At 48.5% G+C, this 13,282-nt stretch overlaps 1 protein-coding gene across 3 annotated transcripts in view; it reads left to right on the plus strand.

Moving 5' to 3' along the window:
* The first annotated feature begins 269 nt into the window (after positions 1 to 269).
* The window catches only part of ABCC4 (ATP binding cassette subfamily C member 4), a 228,512-nt gene continuing 215,499 nt past the window's right edge, over positions 270 to 13,282 (plus strand). For all 3 annotated transcript variants that reach the window (XM_038759284.1, XM_038759286.1, XM_038759287.1), the window contains exon 1: positions 270 to 523. In XM_038759284.1, the coding sequence (XP_038615212.1) occupies positions 450 to 523 (74 nt within the window). In that variant the 5' untranslated portion in view covers positions 270 to 449. The remainder of the gene's footprint in view (positions 524 to 13,282) is intronic.

The raw sequence follows: 13,282 nt of genomic DNA on the forward strand, positions 1-13,282 counted from the left end.
GGGCTGCGACTCGGCTGGGGTGGGAGAGTTGGCGGCCTCCTCCTCTTCCTCTTCCTCCTCCGCAGCGGCGGCAAAGAAGCAGGAGCAGCAACAGGAACCAGTCAAGGCAGCGAGCAGAGAAAGGGGGGGTAGAAACGAAAAGCTGGGAGGAGCCCGGGAGGAGGGAAGCCGGGCCGCCGGCTGCAAGTTTCCGGAAGAGGCGCCGGCTTCACTCGTTCAGTCCTATTTATTGAGCGCCTACTGGGTGCAGAGCGCTGTACTAAGCGCTTGGGAAGGACAGATCGGCCGCCTAGAGAGGCCCAACAACGGGCTCACAGTCTAGTCTTCCTAGTAGGGTCAGAAAGCAGGAGGTAAGAGCTCGAGGGCGAGTGTTGGCGCTTCCAGCACCCGGAGCGAGGGGTTGCAGCATCCCTGCTCCGGCTCCCGCAGGACCGTGCAACGAGGCAGCGATGCAGCCCGTCTACCAGGAGGCCAAGCCCAACCCGCTGAAGGACGCCAACCTGTGCTCCCGCATATTCTTCTGGTCAGTCTCCGGGCCCCAGCCTCCGCGGGGACGAGGGAGTGCCATGCCCTGGGTCATTCATTTAGTCATTAAATCGTATTTAGTGAGCTCTTGCTGTGTGCAGAACACTGGACTAAGCGCTTGCAGCGCGGCTCAGTGGAACGAGCGCGGGCTTGGCAGTCAGAGGTCATGAGTTCTAATCCCGGCCCCCTCCACTTATCAGCTGTGTGACTTGGGGCAAGGCACTTCTCTGTGCCTCAGTTCCCTCATCTGTTGGGTAGGGACTGTCTCTATATGTTGCCAACTTGTACTTTCCAAGCGCTTAGTACAGCGCTCTGCACACAGTAAGCGCTCAATAAATATGATTGATTGGAAAGTGGGGATTCATTCATTCAGTCGTATTTATTGAGCTCTTGCTGTGTGCAGAACACTGGACTAAGCGCTTGCAGCGCGGCTCAGTGGAACGAGCGCGGGCTTGGCAGTCAGAGGTCATGGGTTCTAATCCCGGCCCCCTCCACTTATCAGCTGTGTGACTTGGGGCAAGGCACTTCTCTGTGCCTCAGTTCCCTCATCTGTTGGGTAGGGACTGTCTCTATATGTTGCCAACTTGTACTTTCCAAGCGCTTAGTCCAGCGCTCTGCACACAGTAAGCGCTCAATAAATATGATTGATTGGAAAGTGGGGATTCATTCATTCAGTCGTATTTATTGAGCTCTTGCTGTGTGCAGGGCACTGGACTAAGCGCTTGCAGCGCGGCTCAGTGGAACGAGCGCGGGCTTGGCAGTCAGAGGTCATGGGTTCTAATCCCGGCCCCCCTCCACTTATCAGCTGTGTGACTTGGGGCAAGGCACTTCTCTGTGCCTCAGTTCCCTCATCTGTTGGGTAGGGACTGTCTCTATATGTTGCCAACTTGTACTTTCCAAGCGCTTAGTACAGCGCTCTGCACACAGTAAGCGCTCAATAAATATGATTGATTGGAAAGTGGGGATTCATTCATTCAGTCGTATTTATTGAGCTCTTGCTGTGTGCAGAACACTGGATTAAGCGCTTGCAGCGCGGCTCAGTGGAACGAGCGCGGGCTTGGCAGTCAGAGGTCATGGGTTCTAATCCCGGCCCCCCTCCACTTATCAGCTGTGTGACTTGGGGCAAGGCACTTCTCTGTGCCTCAGTTCCCTCATCTGTTGGGTAGGGACTGTCTCTATATGTTGCCAACTTGTACTTTCCAAGCGCTTAGTCCAGCGCTCTGCACACAGTAAGCGCTCAATAAATATGATTGATTGGAAAGTGGGGATTCATTCATTCAGTCGTATTTATTGAGCTCTTGCTGTGTGCAGGGCACTGGACTAAGCGCTTGCAGCGCGGCTCAGTGGAACGAGCGCGGGCTTGGCAGTCAGAGGTCATGGGTTCTAATCCCGGCCCCCCTCCACTTATCAGCTGTGTGACTTTGGGCAAGGTACTTCTCTGTGCCTCAGTTCCCTCATCTGTTGGGTAGGGACTGTCTCTATATGTTGCCAACTTGTACTTTCCAAGCGCTTAGTCCAGTGCTCTGCACACAGTAAGCGCTCAATAAATATGATTGATTGGAAAGTGGGGATTCATTCATTCAGTCATATTTATTGAGCTCTTGCTGTGTGCAGAACACTGGACTAAGCGCTTGCAGCGCGGCTCAGTGGAACGAGCGCGGGCTTGGCAGTCAGAGGTCATGGGTTCTAATCCCGGCCCCCCTCCACTTATCAGCTGTGTGACTTTGGGCAAGGTACTTCTCTGTGCCTCAGTTCCCTCATCTGTTGGGTAGGGACTGTCTCTATATGTTGCCAACTTGTACTTTCTAAGCGCTTAGTACAGTGCTCTGCACACAGTAAGCGCTCAATAAATATGATTGATTGGAAAGTGGGGATTCATTCATTCAGTCGTATTTATTGAGCTCTTGCTGTGTGCAGGGCACTGGACTAAGCGCTTGCAGCGCGGCTCAGTGGAACGAGCGCGGGCTTGGCAGTCAGAGGTCATGGGTTCTAATCCCGGCCCCCTCCACTTGTCAGCTGTGTGACTTTGGGCAAGGCACTTCTCTGTGCCTCAGTTCTCTCATCTGGAAAGTGGCGATTCATTCAGTCGCATTTAGTGAGCGCTTACTGTGTGCAGGGCACTGGACTAAGCGCTTGCAGCGCGGCTCAGTGGAACGAGCGTGGGTTTGGCAGTCAGAGGTCATGGGTTCTAATTCCAGCCCCTCCACTTATCAGCTGTGTGACTTTGGGCAAGGCACTTCTCTGTGCCTCAGTTCCCTCATCTGGAAAGTGGGGATTCATTCAGTCGCATTTAGTGAGCGCTTACTGTGTGCAGAGCACTGGAAGGCTCTTCTCTGTGCCTCAGTTCCCTCATCTGGAAAGTGGGGATTCATTCATTCAGTCAGTTGTATTTAGTGAGCGCTTACTGTGTGCAGAGCGCTGGACTAAGCGCTTGCAGCGCGGCTCAGTGGAACGAGCACGGGCTTGGCAGTCAGAGGTCATGGGTTCTAATCCTGGCCCTTCCACTTATCAGCTGTGTGACTTTGGACAAGGCACTTCCCTGTGCCTCAGTTCCCTCATTTGGAAAGTGGGGATTCATTCATTCATTCAGTCGTATTTAATGAGCGCTTTCTGTGTGCAGAGCACTGGACTAAGCACTTGCAGCGCGGCTCAGTGGAACGAGCGCGGGCTTGGCAGTCAGAGGTCATGGGTTCTAATCCCGACCCCTCCACTTAATAATGTTGGTATTTGTTAAGCGCTTACTATGTGCAAAGCACTGTTCTAAGCGCTGGGGTAGGTACAGGGTAATCAGGTTGGCCCACGAGGGGCTCACAGTCTTCACCCCCATTTTACAGATGAGGGAACTGAGGCCCAGAGAAGTGAAGTGACTTGCCCAACGTCACACAGCTGACAAGTGGCGGGGCCGGGATTTGAACCCATGACCTGTGACTCCAAAGCCCGGGCTCTTTCCACTGTTTGTGACTTTGGGCAAGGCACTTTTCTGTGCCTCAGTTCCCTCATCTGGAAAGTGGGGATTCATTCATTCATTCATTCAGTCGTATTTATTGAGCGCTTACTGTGTGCAGAGCACAGGACTAAGCGCTTGCAGCTTGAGGCTCAGTGGAACGAGCGCGGGCTTGGCAGTCAGAGGTCATGGGTTCTAATCCCGGGCCCCTCCACTTATCAGCTGTGTGACTTTGGGCAAGGCACTTCTCTGTGCCTCAGTTCCCTCATCTGGAAAGTGGGGATTCATTCAGTCGCATTTAGAGAGCACTTACTGTGTGCAGAGCACTGGAAGGCTCTTCTCTGTGCCTCAGTTCCCTTATCTGGAAAGTGGGGATTCATTCAGTCGCATTTAGTGAACGCTTACTGTGTGCAGAGCACTGGAAGGCTCTTCTCTGTGCCTCAGTTCCCTCATCTGGAAAGTGGGGATTCATTCATTCAGTCAGTTGTATTTAGTGAGCGCTTACTGTGTGCAGAGCGCTGGACTAAGCGCTTGCAGCGCGGCTCAGTGGAACGAGCGCGGGCTTGGCAGTCAGAAGTCATGGGTTCTAATCCCGGTCCCCTCCACTTATCAGCTGTGTGACTTTGGGCAAGGCACTTCTCTGTGCCTCAGTTCCCTCATCTGGAAAGTGGGGATTCATTCATTCATTCAGTCGTATTTATTGAGCACTTACTGTGTGCAGGGCACTGAACTAAGCGCTTGCAGCGCGGCTCAGTGGAACGAGCGCGGGCTTGACAGTCACAGGTCATGGGTTCTAATCCCGGCCCCCTCCACTTATCAGCTGTGTGACTTTGGGCAAGGCACTTCTCTGTGCCTCAGTTCCCTCATCTGGAAAGTGGGGATTCATTCATTCTTTCAGTCGTATTTAGTGAGCGCTTACTGTGTGCAGAGCACTGGATTAAGTGCTTGCAGCGCGGCTCAGTGGAAGGAGCGCGGACTTGGCAGTCAGATGTCATGGGTTCTAATGCCGGCCCCCTCCACTTAGCTGTGTGACTTTGGTCAAGGCACTTCTCTGTGCCTCAGGTCCCCATCTGTTGGGTAGGGACTGTCTCTATATGTTGCCAACTTGTACTTTCCAAGCTCTTAGTACAGTGCTCTGCACATAGTAAGCTCTCAATAAATATGATTGATTGATTGGAAAGTGGGGATTCATTCATTCAGTCGTATTTATTGAGCTCTTACTGTGTGCAGAACACTGGACTAAGCGCTTGCAGCGCGGCTCAGTGGAATGAGTGCGGGCTTGGCAGTCAGAGGTCATGGGTTCTAATCCCAGCCCCTCCACTTATCAGCTGTGTGATTTTGGGCAAGTCACTTCTCTGTGCCTCAGTTCCCTCATCTGGAAAATGGGGATTCATTCATTCAGTCGTATTTAGTGAGCGCTTACCTTGTGCAGAGCACTGTACTAAGCGCTTGGGAAGTACAAGTTGGCAGCACAGAGGGACGGTCCCTACCCAACAGTGGGCTCACAGTCTAGAAGGCGGAGACAGAGAACAAAACAAAACATGTTAACAAAATAAAATAAATAGGATAAATATGTACAAATAAAATAAATAGAATAATAAATATGTACAAACATATATACAGGTGCTGTGGGGAGAGGAAGGAGGTAAGGCGGGGGGGGGAGGGGGAGGGGGAGGAGGGGACTGTGAGCCCCATGTGGGGCAACCTGATTACCGTGTATCTCCCCTAGCGCTTAGAACAGTGCTTGGCACATAGTAAGCGCTTAACAAATACCAAAATTATTATTGTTATTATTATTACAAGTCGGCAACATATAGAGACAGTCCCTACCCAACAACGGGCTCACAGTCTTGAAGGGGGAGACAGAAAACAAAGCAAAACATGGAGATAGGTGGGTCCTGCCGGGGCTCATGCAGGTGCCCACCCCCTGCCCAGGTTTGAAACGAAATTCATTCAATTGTATTTAGTGAGCGCTTTACTGTGTGCAGAGCGCCCCACCGCCCCGTGTGTTCCGAGAGAAATAAAGCCAGCAGACTTGGAGCGAAAAACACCAACTCTCAATAGAGCCTGGTTTTACTTTCCCGAAGTTTTGCTCCCTCTCTTTTTGAAAAGAAATGAGCAATAGCCTGATAACTAACAACATTCTGGATGCCTCTTCCCAGGGGAAATCTACCCAGCGCTTAGAACAGTGCTTTGCACATAGTAAGCGCTTAATAAAATGCCCTTATCATTATTATTATTACTTTAAACACTTTCCTTGGGAAGGTGTGATAGCTGCCTTCAGAGAGGAGCAGTGACTCAGGAGCTAGAGACCGGTCTGGGAAAAAAAAACCCTGGGGCCCGGTCAGTGATCATTAGTGATTAGAAAATTTCATTAGGTCATTATGGGCAGGGAGCGTGTCTTTTATTCTCCCTACTGATTTCAACTTTATTCTTATTTTTTTTAAAGAAGTATTCCTCCTTCAGTCAACGCTATTTATTGAGTGCTTACTTTGCACGTGACACTACTAAGCAGCGCTTAGAACAGTGATCAGCACTTAGAACAGTGTGTGGCACATAGTAAGTGCTTAATATATGCCATCATCATCATCACTTTTTAGTGTACAACTGCCCTTCCCCACCCCGTTGCAATTAACTCTTCTTAGTCCTCACCATCCTGTTCATATCCTGGACAGAGGTTGGGGTGAGAGATGGACAGAGGGTGGGATAGAATGGGAATGGGGGCAGACTATCCCTAGTGTTACCTCTTAGTTTTAGGGAACTGGGGTGATGGGTCCTTCAGTTGGCCTGGCTTGGGAGTGGGAAGATGGAACAAATTGTAGAAAAGCAGGATGGGGTGTGGAGTCAGGACAGAAGACTGAGGTCAGGGTGGAGGGATGGGTGGGATCTTCCAGAAGTCGTGGGGGCCCACGCTTAAAAGAGGATTGGATGAATGGAAATGTGTAGGAGAGGCGGGATGACTGGCGATGAAGAGAAAAAACTGGTATAGTGGTCCACAGCTGACAGTGATTTCTGGAGCCAAAGTCAGCAGCTGTAGCTGCAGCCAGTACAATGCTCTGATGTGGTGCTGTGCCTAGTACAGTGCCGCTAATGCAGACGTCCAATCAACGTTGCCTTTCGTGCAGCTATTGGATGATATGATGACTGGAATTAGAAATATCACTTTTGTGTGTGTGTGTGAAGGGTGACTTAAATTGGTGGTTCTGCCCATGACTATGTGCCAATACCAGGTCTGACTAGTGTTTGGCCAGCATGACAGTTTGTGTCCTTAGGGAAGGAATCGAGGGACTCTGTTTGCACTGGATGGGCAGGAATTGTTCCTCGTGGTTGAAGCAGGGTAGGAGCATGGGGTGAATTGCCATATCCAGCTACCTTTGTGCCTCTAGGTGTGTTTATGACTGTCACCGGTGGGGAAAGTGACCTTTTCCCCCAAGCCCCATGTGGGCCACTGCTTAGCTGGGCAACCTGGGGCAGAAAGTGGCAGCCTAGGATTTAGCCGCTTCCCAATCTTGACTCAAGACACTTTCTGCCATATGGCACACATGTTGGAATTACGATTCACAACGACCAAAGTTATCTGTTGCCTTCATCAGGCCTTTTAAGGCTATTCAATTTTTTGCCCCCTCTGGGAATGGAAATGAAGTACAAATTTCTCATCTTCAGGTTTGTGTGGCTAAGTGCTAGCAATTAAAATAGTGACAACTCTAGTTACTCCTGATGTGAGTGAAAACAGGTAGCAGTAAAGATCAGTAATTGTTCCTGAGCATTTATTCAGTGAAAAGCACCTAAATCCTTAGGTGTATGCACACATAATACACACAATTCCCCCTGCCCTCCCCCCCCACCAGTTCTTGCCACTCTCTTTTCTCTATTTCTCTCTCTTTCTCTCCCCTCCCCCACCTTCGTTTCTCTTTCTTCCCTCTGCTCTCTACCTTTCTGTAATCTTCCCGTGTCTCTATGCCCAGGGTTCTGTTTTTTGCATCTAGCCTACCTTCATCATCCTGTGGGGTGGGACTAGATCATCTTTTCTTCGCTGTGACCCTCCCATCAGCGCCTCTCATCATCAGAAAAGCAGCATGACCTAGTGGAAAAATCATGGGCCTGGGTGTCAGAGAACCTGGGTTCTAATCCTGTCTGCCACTTGTCTTCTGTGTGACCTTGGGCAATGTGTGATCTTAGGCAAGTCACTTATCTTCTCTGAACCTCAGTTATATCATCTTTAAAATGGAGATTAAGATTGTGAGGCTTATGTGGGACCTGGACTCTGTCCAACCCTATTATTTTGTACCTACCCCAATGCCTAGTACAGTGCTTGGCACACAATAAGCACTTAAGTAACATACAAAAGTAAAATACTTAGTAGACACTATCCCTGCCCTTAAAGTGTATACAATCTAGCAGATTGCATTGAACTTGTTGTGGGCAGGGAAAGTGTCTACTTGCTATCATATTGTACTCTCCCAAGCACTTAATACAGCGCTCAACACACAGTAAGTGCTCAATAAATACAGTTGATAAAATGGGTAAGGTTTTGGTTATTTTCATCTGTAAATTGGTCTCAATTTTCCTCATAACTTTTATTTTTTGCCCCTCCTTTTCTGCTTCTTCCTTCTATTACTTTGGAAATGATTGTTTTTTGGTATTCATGAAGACCCTAGAGGCAATTTTATGTGGCCTAGGAAGTGATTTTTGCTGGAAACATTTCCATATAGGGTTTGTCCCTCATGTTCTTGGAGGGTCACTACTCCATCCCTCCTGTGTCCGAGGCCAGGAGTCCATATGTGCCCATGCCTGTCTGTCAACTCATTGATGGGGCGATTTCTCACTTTTCTGATTCTGAGGAATTTCCCAGGACACGGGAGTGAGTGGGAGAGTATTCAACAGCAGATTTCTGCTTAGATGGAGGACCATGTCTATCGACTCTTGATGTATTGCATGCTTCCAAAGCGCTTAGTACAGTGATTTTGCACACAGTAAGTGATCTATAAATACCATTGATTGATGGAGGCACTGGAGACTTCAGCTGGTAAGGACCCATTCTGGGAATAGGGAGTGGAGTCTTTCCTCTCACTGTCTCTGCTCAGGAGCATCATTGGCTTCTGCTGGTGCTAGGAGGGCAGAAGGGTCCAGAGGGAGAGCATCCAGTCAGTAAGTCAATCCTTTTAGTTGAGCACTTACTGTGTGCAGAGCACTCTACTGAGTTCTTAGGACAGTACAATATAATAGAGTTGGTAGAACCATTCCCTGTCAATAACGAGCTTTTAGTCTAGAGGAGTCTGACTATTTATTTTGTTAATGATGTGCATATAGCTTTAATTCTATTTGTTCTGATGATTTTGACACCTGTCTACGTTTTGTTGTCCGTCTCCCCCTTCTAGACTGTGAGCCCATTGTTGGGTAGGGACCATCTCTATATGTTGCCGACTTGTACTTCCCAAGTGCTTAGTACAGTGCTCTGCACACAGTAAGTGCTCAATAAATACGATTGAAAGAATGAATGAATGACTGCCTGGAGTGCTGTTTCTTTTGGAGGCAAGAGGTAACCAGGCACCAGAAGGAGGTTAAAAGAGCATTCAGGGAGCAAGGGAACAATTGTAGGAGGGAAATCCTTCCCTCTGCATGCCCCTCCTGCTCCCTCCAATCTCCCTCACCTTCCCCCTACTCCCTGCCCTTTTGCAAACCATAGGTTTTCACTCTTGACCTCTCAAGTCATTTTCTTGGATGAATCATTCTGAGTCAGCTCAAAACGTAAATGGGGATCTGTAGCTATGGGGCTCCTGCTTTCCCAGAAGAGAGAGCATCGAGTAGGTGGACAAAATGTGTGCTTGAATTAATCTAGTTCCAGAAGAGCCACATCTGCGTGCGATTACTCTTACCTGGCACTGCACATACATTGTGACCTCATGGCCTGGTTGGCTTCACCCTAGGCAGAAGTGATGGCACTTCTGTGGTTTAAACATAACCCCCCTCCCCCCCCCGACCCCCAATATAGAAGCGGCACAGCATAGTGGATAGAGCACAGGCCTGAGAGTCAGAAGGTTGTGGGTTCTAATCCTGACTCCACCACTTGTTGGCTGTGTCACGTTGGGCAAGTTACTTCACTTCTCTGGGCCTCAGTTACCTCATCTGTAAAATGAGGATTGAGACTGTGAGCCCCATGTGGGATGGGGACTGTGTCCAACCTGATTTGCTTGTATGCACCCCAGCCCTTAGTACAGTGCCTGGCACAAAATAAGCCCTTAACAAATACCATAATTATTATTATTATATGCCCACTCTACACTTTTCATTGTCAGCCAACGAATGGTTGCCTTCTGGAGTATGTTGCCTGTGGAGCCAAATGATTGCCCACCCTAAGGGTTGAGGCTGGTATAGGAACTCCCTCCCCAACCTTGCAATCCAACAGGTCAACATTCTCCCCTTCTTCAAAGGCCAATGACTATGCACCTCCATGAACCTCTTCCATGAATAATTCAAAATGTCCTTCTCAGTCAATGTAACAACTTTCCTTAGCATGTTTATTTAATGCCATCCTTAGCCTTTTGTATGAATATTTATTTGTATAGTCACTTGTTTATTCAATATTACATCTTCAAACCAACCCACTCTGCATGCTTTACTCTTTTCACCAACTTGCTCATGTCCACTCTCCTGGCTGGAACTCCCTCCTCCTTCACATCAGGTGAGGCACTGCTCTTCCCATCTTCAAAGCCCTTCTGAAGTTACATCTCCTCCAAAAGACCTTCCCTGATTTCTTTCTTATCTCCCCATCCTTCCACGTGCCATTACGAGAAGCAACGTGGCTTAGTGGCAAGAGCACGGGCTTGGGAGCCAGAGGTCGTGGGTTCTAATCCTGGCTCCGCCACTTGTCTGCTGTGTGACTTTGGTAAGCCACTTCTCTTTTCTGTGCCTCAGTTAACTCATCTGTAAAATGGGGATTAAGATTGTGAGCTTCATGTGGGACAACCTGATTACCTTGGATCTACCCCAGTGCATAGAACAGTGCTTGGCACGTAGTAAGTGCTTAAATACCATAATTATTATTATTACAGCAGTTTCATGTCCCCTAAGCACTTGGGTACTCAATCCCTTTTCTGTCCTTCCATTCCACTAGCTCTTATTTACATATCTTTAAACTCTGTGCCTTCTCCAACTTATAATTCTTTTTAGTGTCTGCTTCCCACACTAGGCGGCAAGGTCCTTGAGGGCAAAGATCTTTTCTACCAAGTCTATTTCACTTTCCCAAGTGCTTAGTTCAGTGCTCTCCATATAATGAGTTGAGTAAGCATGGCTCAGTGGAAAAGAACCCGGGCTTTGGAGTCAAAGGTCATGGGTTCAAATCCCGGCTCTGCCAATTGTCAGCTGTGTGACTTTGAGCAAGTCACTTAACTTCTCTGTGCCTCAGTTCCCTCATCTGTAAAATGGGGATAAAGACTGTGAGCCCCCTGTGGGACAACCTGATCACCTTGTAACCTCCACAGCACTTAGAACGGTGCTTTGCACATAGTAAGCGCTTAATAAATGCCATTATTATTATTATTAATAATAAATACTACTGATTGATTTAGTTTCTTTTAAACTTTATCCTTCCCTCCTCCTGTCATTATTTGTGACATGTCTGCCTCTCCCTTTAGATAATCTCCTTGAAGGCAGGAATCATTTGTCTTGCTTCTGGTCTACTCTCAAGTATTTAGGGCAATGCTTTACATTCAGTAAATACCACTGATGGATTGAGTAAGTATAGAGATGTGCCTACTAAGTGTAGGGCTTAGTTGAGGAAGGCCTATTGGAGGAGATGTGGTTTTGGAGGTAGGGAGAGTGGTGGTCTGTCATACATGAAGGAAGGAGTGAGTTCTAGGTTCAGAGTGGGGACATGGGCAAGGGGTAAGTGGGGAGATAGATGAGACTGAGTCACAGTGAGCCAACTGGTGCTAGAGGAGTGAAGTGTGCAGGATGGGCTGTAATAGGAAATCAGAGGGGTAAGGTAGGAGGGGTGAGCTGATTAAGTGCCTTAAAGCTCTTCAGAAGTTTCTGTTTGTAGAGGTGGGTGGGCTGCATTTGGAGGTTTCTGAGGAGTGGGAAGATGAGAGCTGAACAGTTTTTTTAGAGAGATGAAGTAAGTAATAAAGTGGGGAGAGACAGGAGTCAGGGAGGTCAGTGAGGAGGCTAGCACAGTAGCCAAGGCAGGATATGATAAGTGCTTGTATCAGTATAATAGCAATTTGGATGGAGAGGAAATGGCAGATTTTAATGATGCTGTAAAGTTAGAACCGACGGAATTTGGTGCTAGATTGAATATGTGGGTTGAATGAGAGATGAGTTGAAGATAATGCCAAGGCTACTGGCTAGTGAGACAGGAAAGATAGTGGTGTTGTCTACAGTGATGGGCAAGAAATGGGGAGGATGGATTTTAGGTGGGAAGGTGAGGCATTCCGTTTTGGCCATTAAGTTTGAGATGTTGGTGGGACATCCATGTAGAGATGTTCTGAAAGCAGGAGGAAATGCGAGACTGAAGAGCAGGAGAGAAGTCAGGACTTGAGATGCAGATTTGGGAATCATCTGAGAATGTATGGTAGTTGAAGCTATGGGAGCAGATGAGTTCTTCAAGGGAGAAGAAGTAGTTGGAAAATTAAAGGGGACCCAGAATGACCCTTGAGGGATGTGCACAGGTAGAGGGTGAGGGGCAGAGGAGGAGCTTGTGAAAGAGTTACAGATCTGATCGAAAGGTCATGGCCAGAGTGTAGCTGTTAGTAGTTCAAAGTCAGCCACTATGTCAATAAGTAGGGAAGAGGAGATGATAAATACAGGTAAATAATTAGTAGTTCTGCCCAAGCTGTCAAGGGTTCTAAGGCAACAGGAGGGAGGTGGGAAGTTTTTGCCATTTCTCTTCATGGTAACCTAAAAACAAAAGCAACTCCTTGACTCCATTGCTGAATTGATCAATAATATGTATTGAACTCTTACTGAATCAGGCCATTGCTAAAGATAGAAATCCAGCCCAATATTCTGTCTCCGACAGTGAGATGATGGGAAGAACCATGAGATGGTTGTCCTCCATGACATGTCCTCCATGACGTGACCTTGGTGTCATCCTAGACTCTGCTGTCTCGTTCACCCCTCACATCCAATCCGTCACCAGAACCTGCCGGTCTTACCCCTGCAACATCGCCAAGATCTGCCCTTTCTTCTCCATCCAGACTGCTACCCTGCTGGTTCAATCTCTCATCCTATCCCAGCTGGATTACTGCATCAGCCTCCTCTCTGATCTCCCATCCTCCTGTCTCTCCCCACTTCAATCTATACTTCACGCTGCTGCCCGGATCATTTTTGTGCAGAAACGCTCTGGGCATGGCTACCAATCAACCTACGCATCAGGCAAAAACTCCTCACTCTCGGCTTCAAGGCTGTCCATCACCTCGCCCCCTCCTACCTCACCTCCCTTCTTTCCTTCTCCAGCCCAGCCCGCACCCTCTGCTCCTCTGCCGCTAACCTCCTCACTGTGCCTCGTTCGTCGACCCCTGGCCCACGTCCTCCCCCTGGCCTGGAATGCCCTCCCTCCGCACATCCGCCAAGCTAGCTCTCTTCCTCCCTTCAAAGCCCTACTGAGAGCTCACCTCCTCCAGGAGGCCTTCCTGGACTGAGCCCCCTCCTTCCTCTCCCCCTCCCCATCCCCCCACCTTACCTCCTTCCCCTCCCCACAGCACCTGTATATATGTATATATGTTTGTACATATTTCTTACTCTATTTGATTTGTACATGTTTATTCTATTTATTTTATTTTGTTAATATGTCTTGTTTTGTTGTGTCTCCCC

Source organism: Tachyglossus aculeatus, chromosome 17 (genome assembly GCF_015852505.1).
Source record: "Tachyglossus aculeatus isolate mTacAcu1 chromosome 17, mTacAcu1.pri, whole genome shotgun sequence".
Lineage (NCBI taxonomy): Eukaryota > Metazoa > Chordata > Mammalia > Monotremata > Tachyglossidae > Tachyglossus > Tachyglossus aculeatus.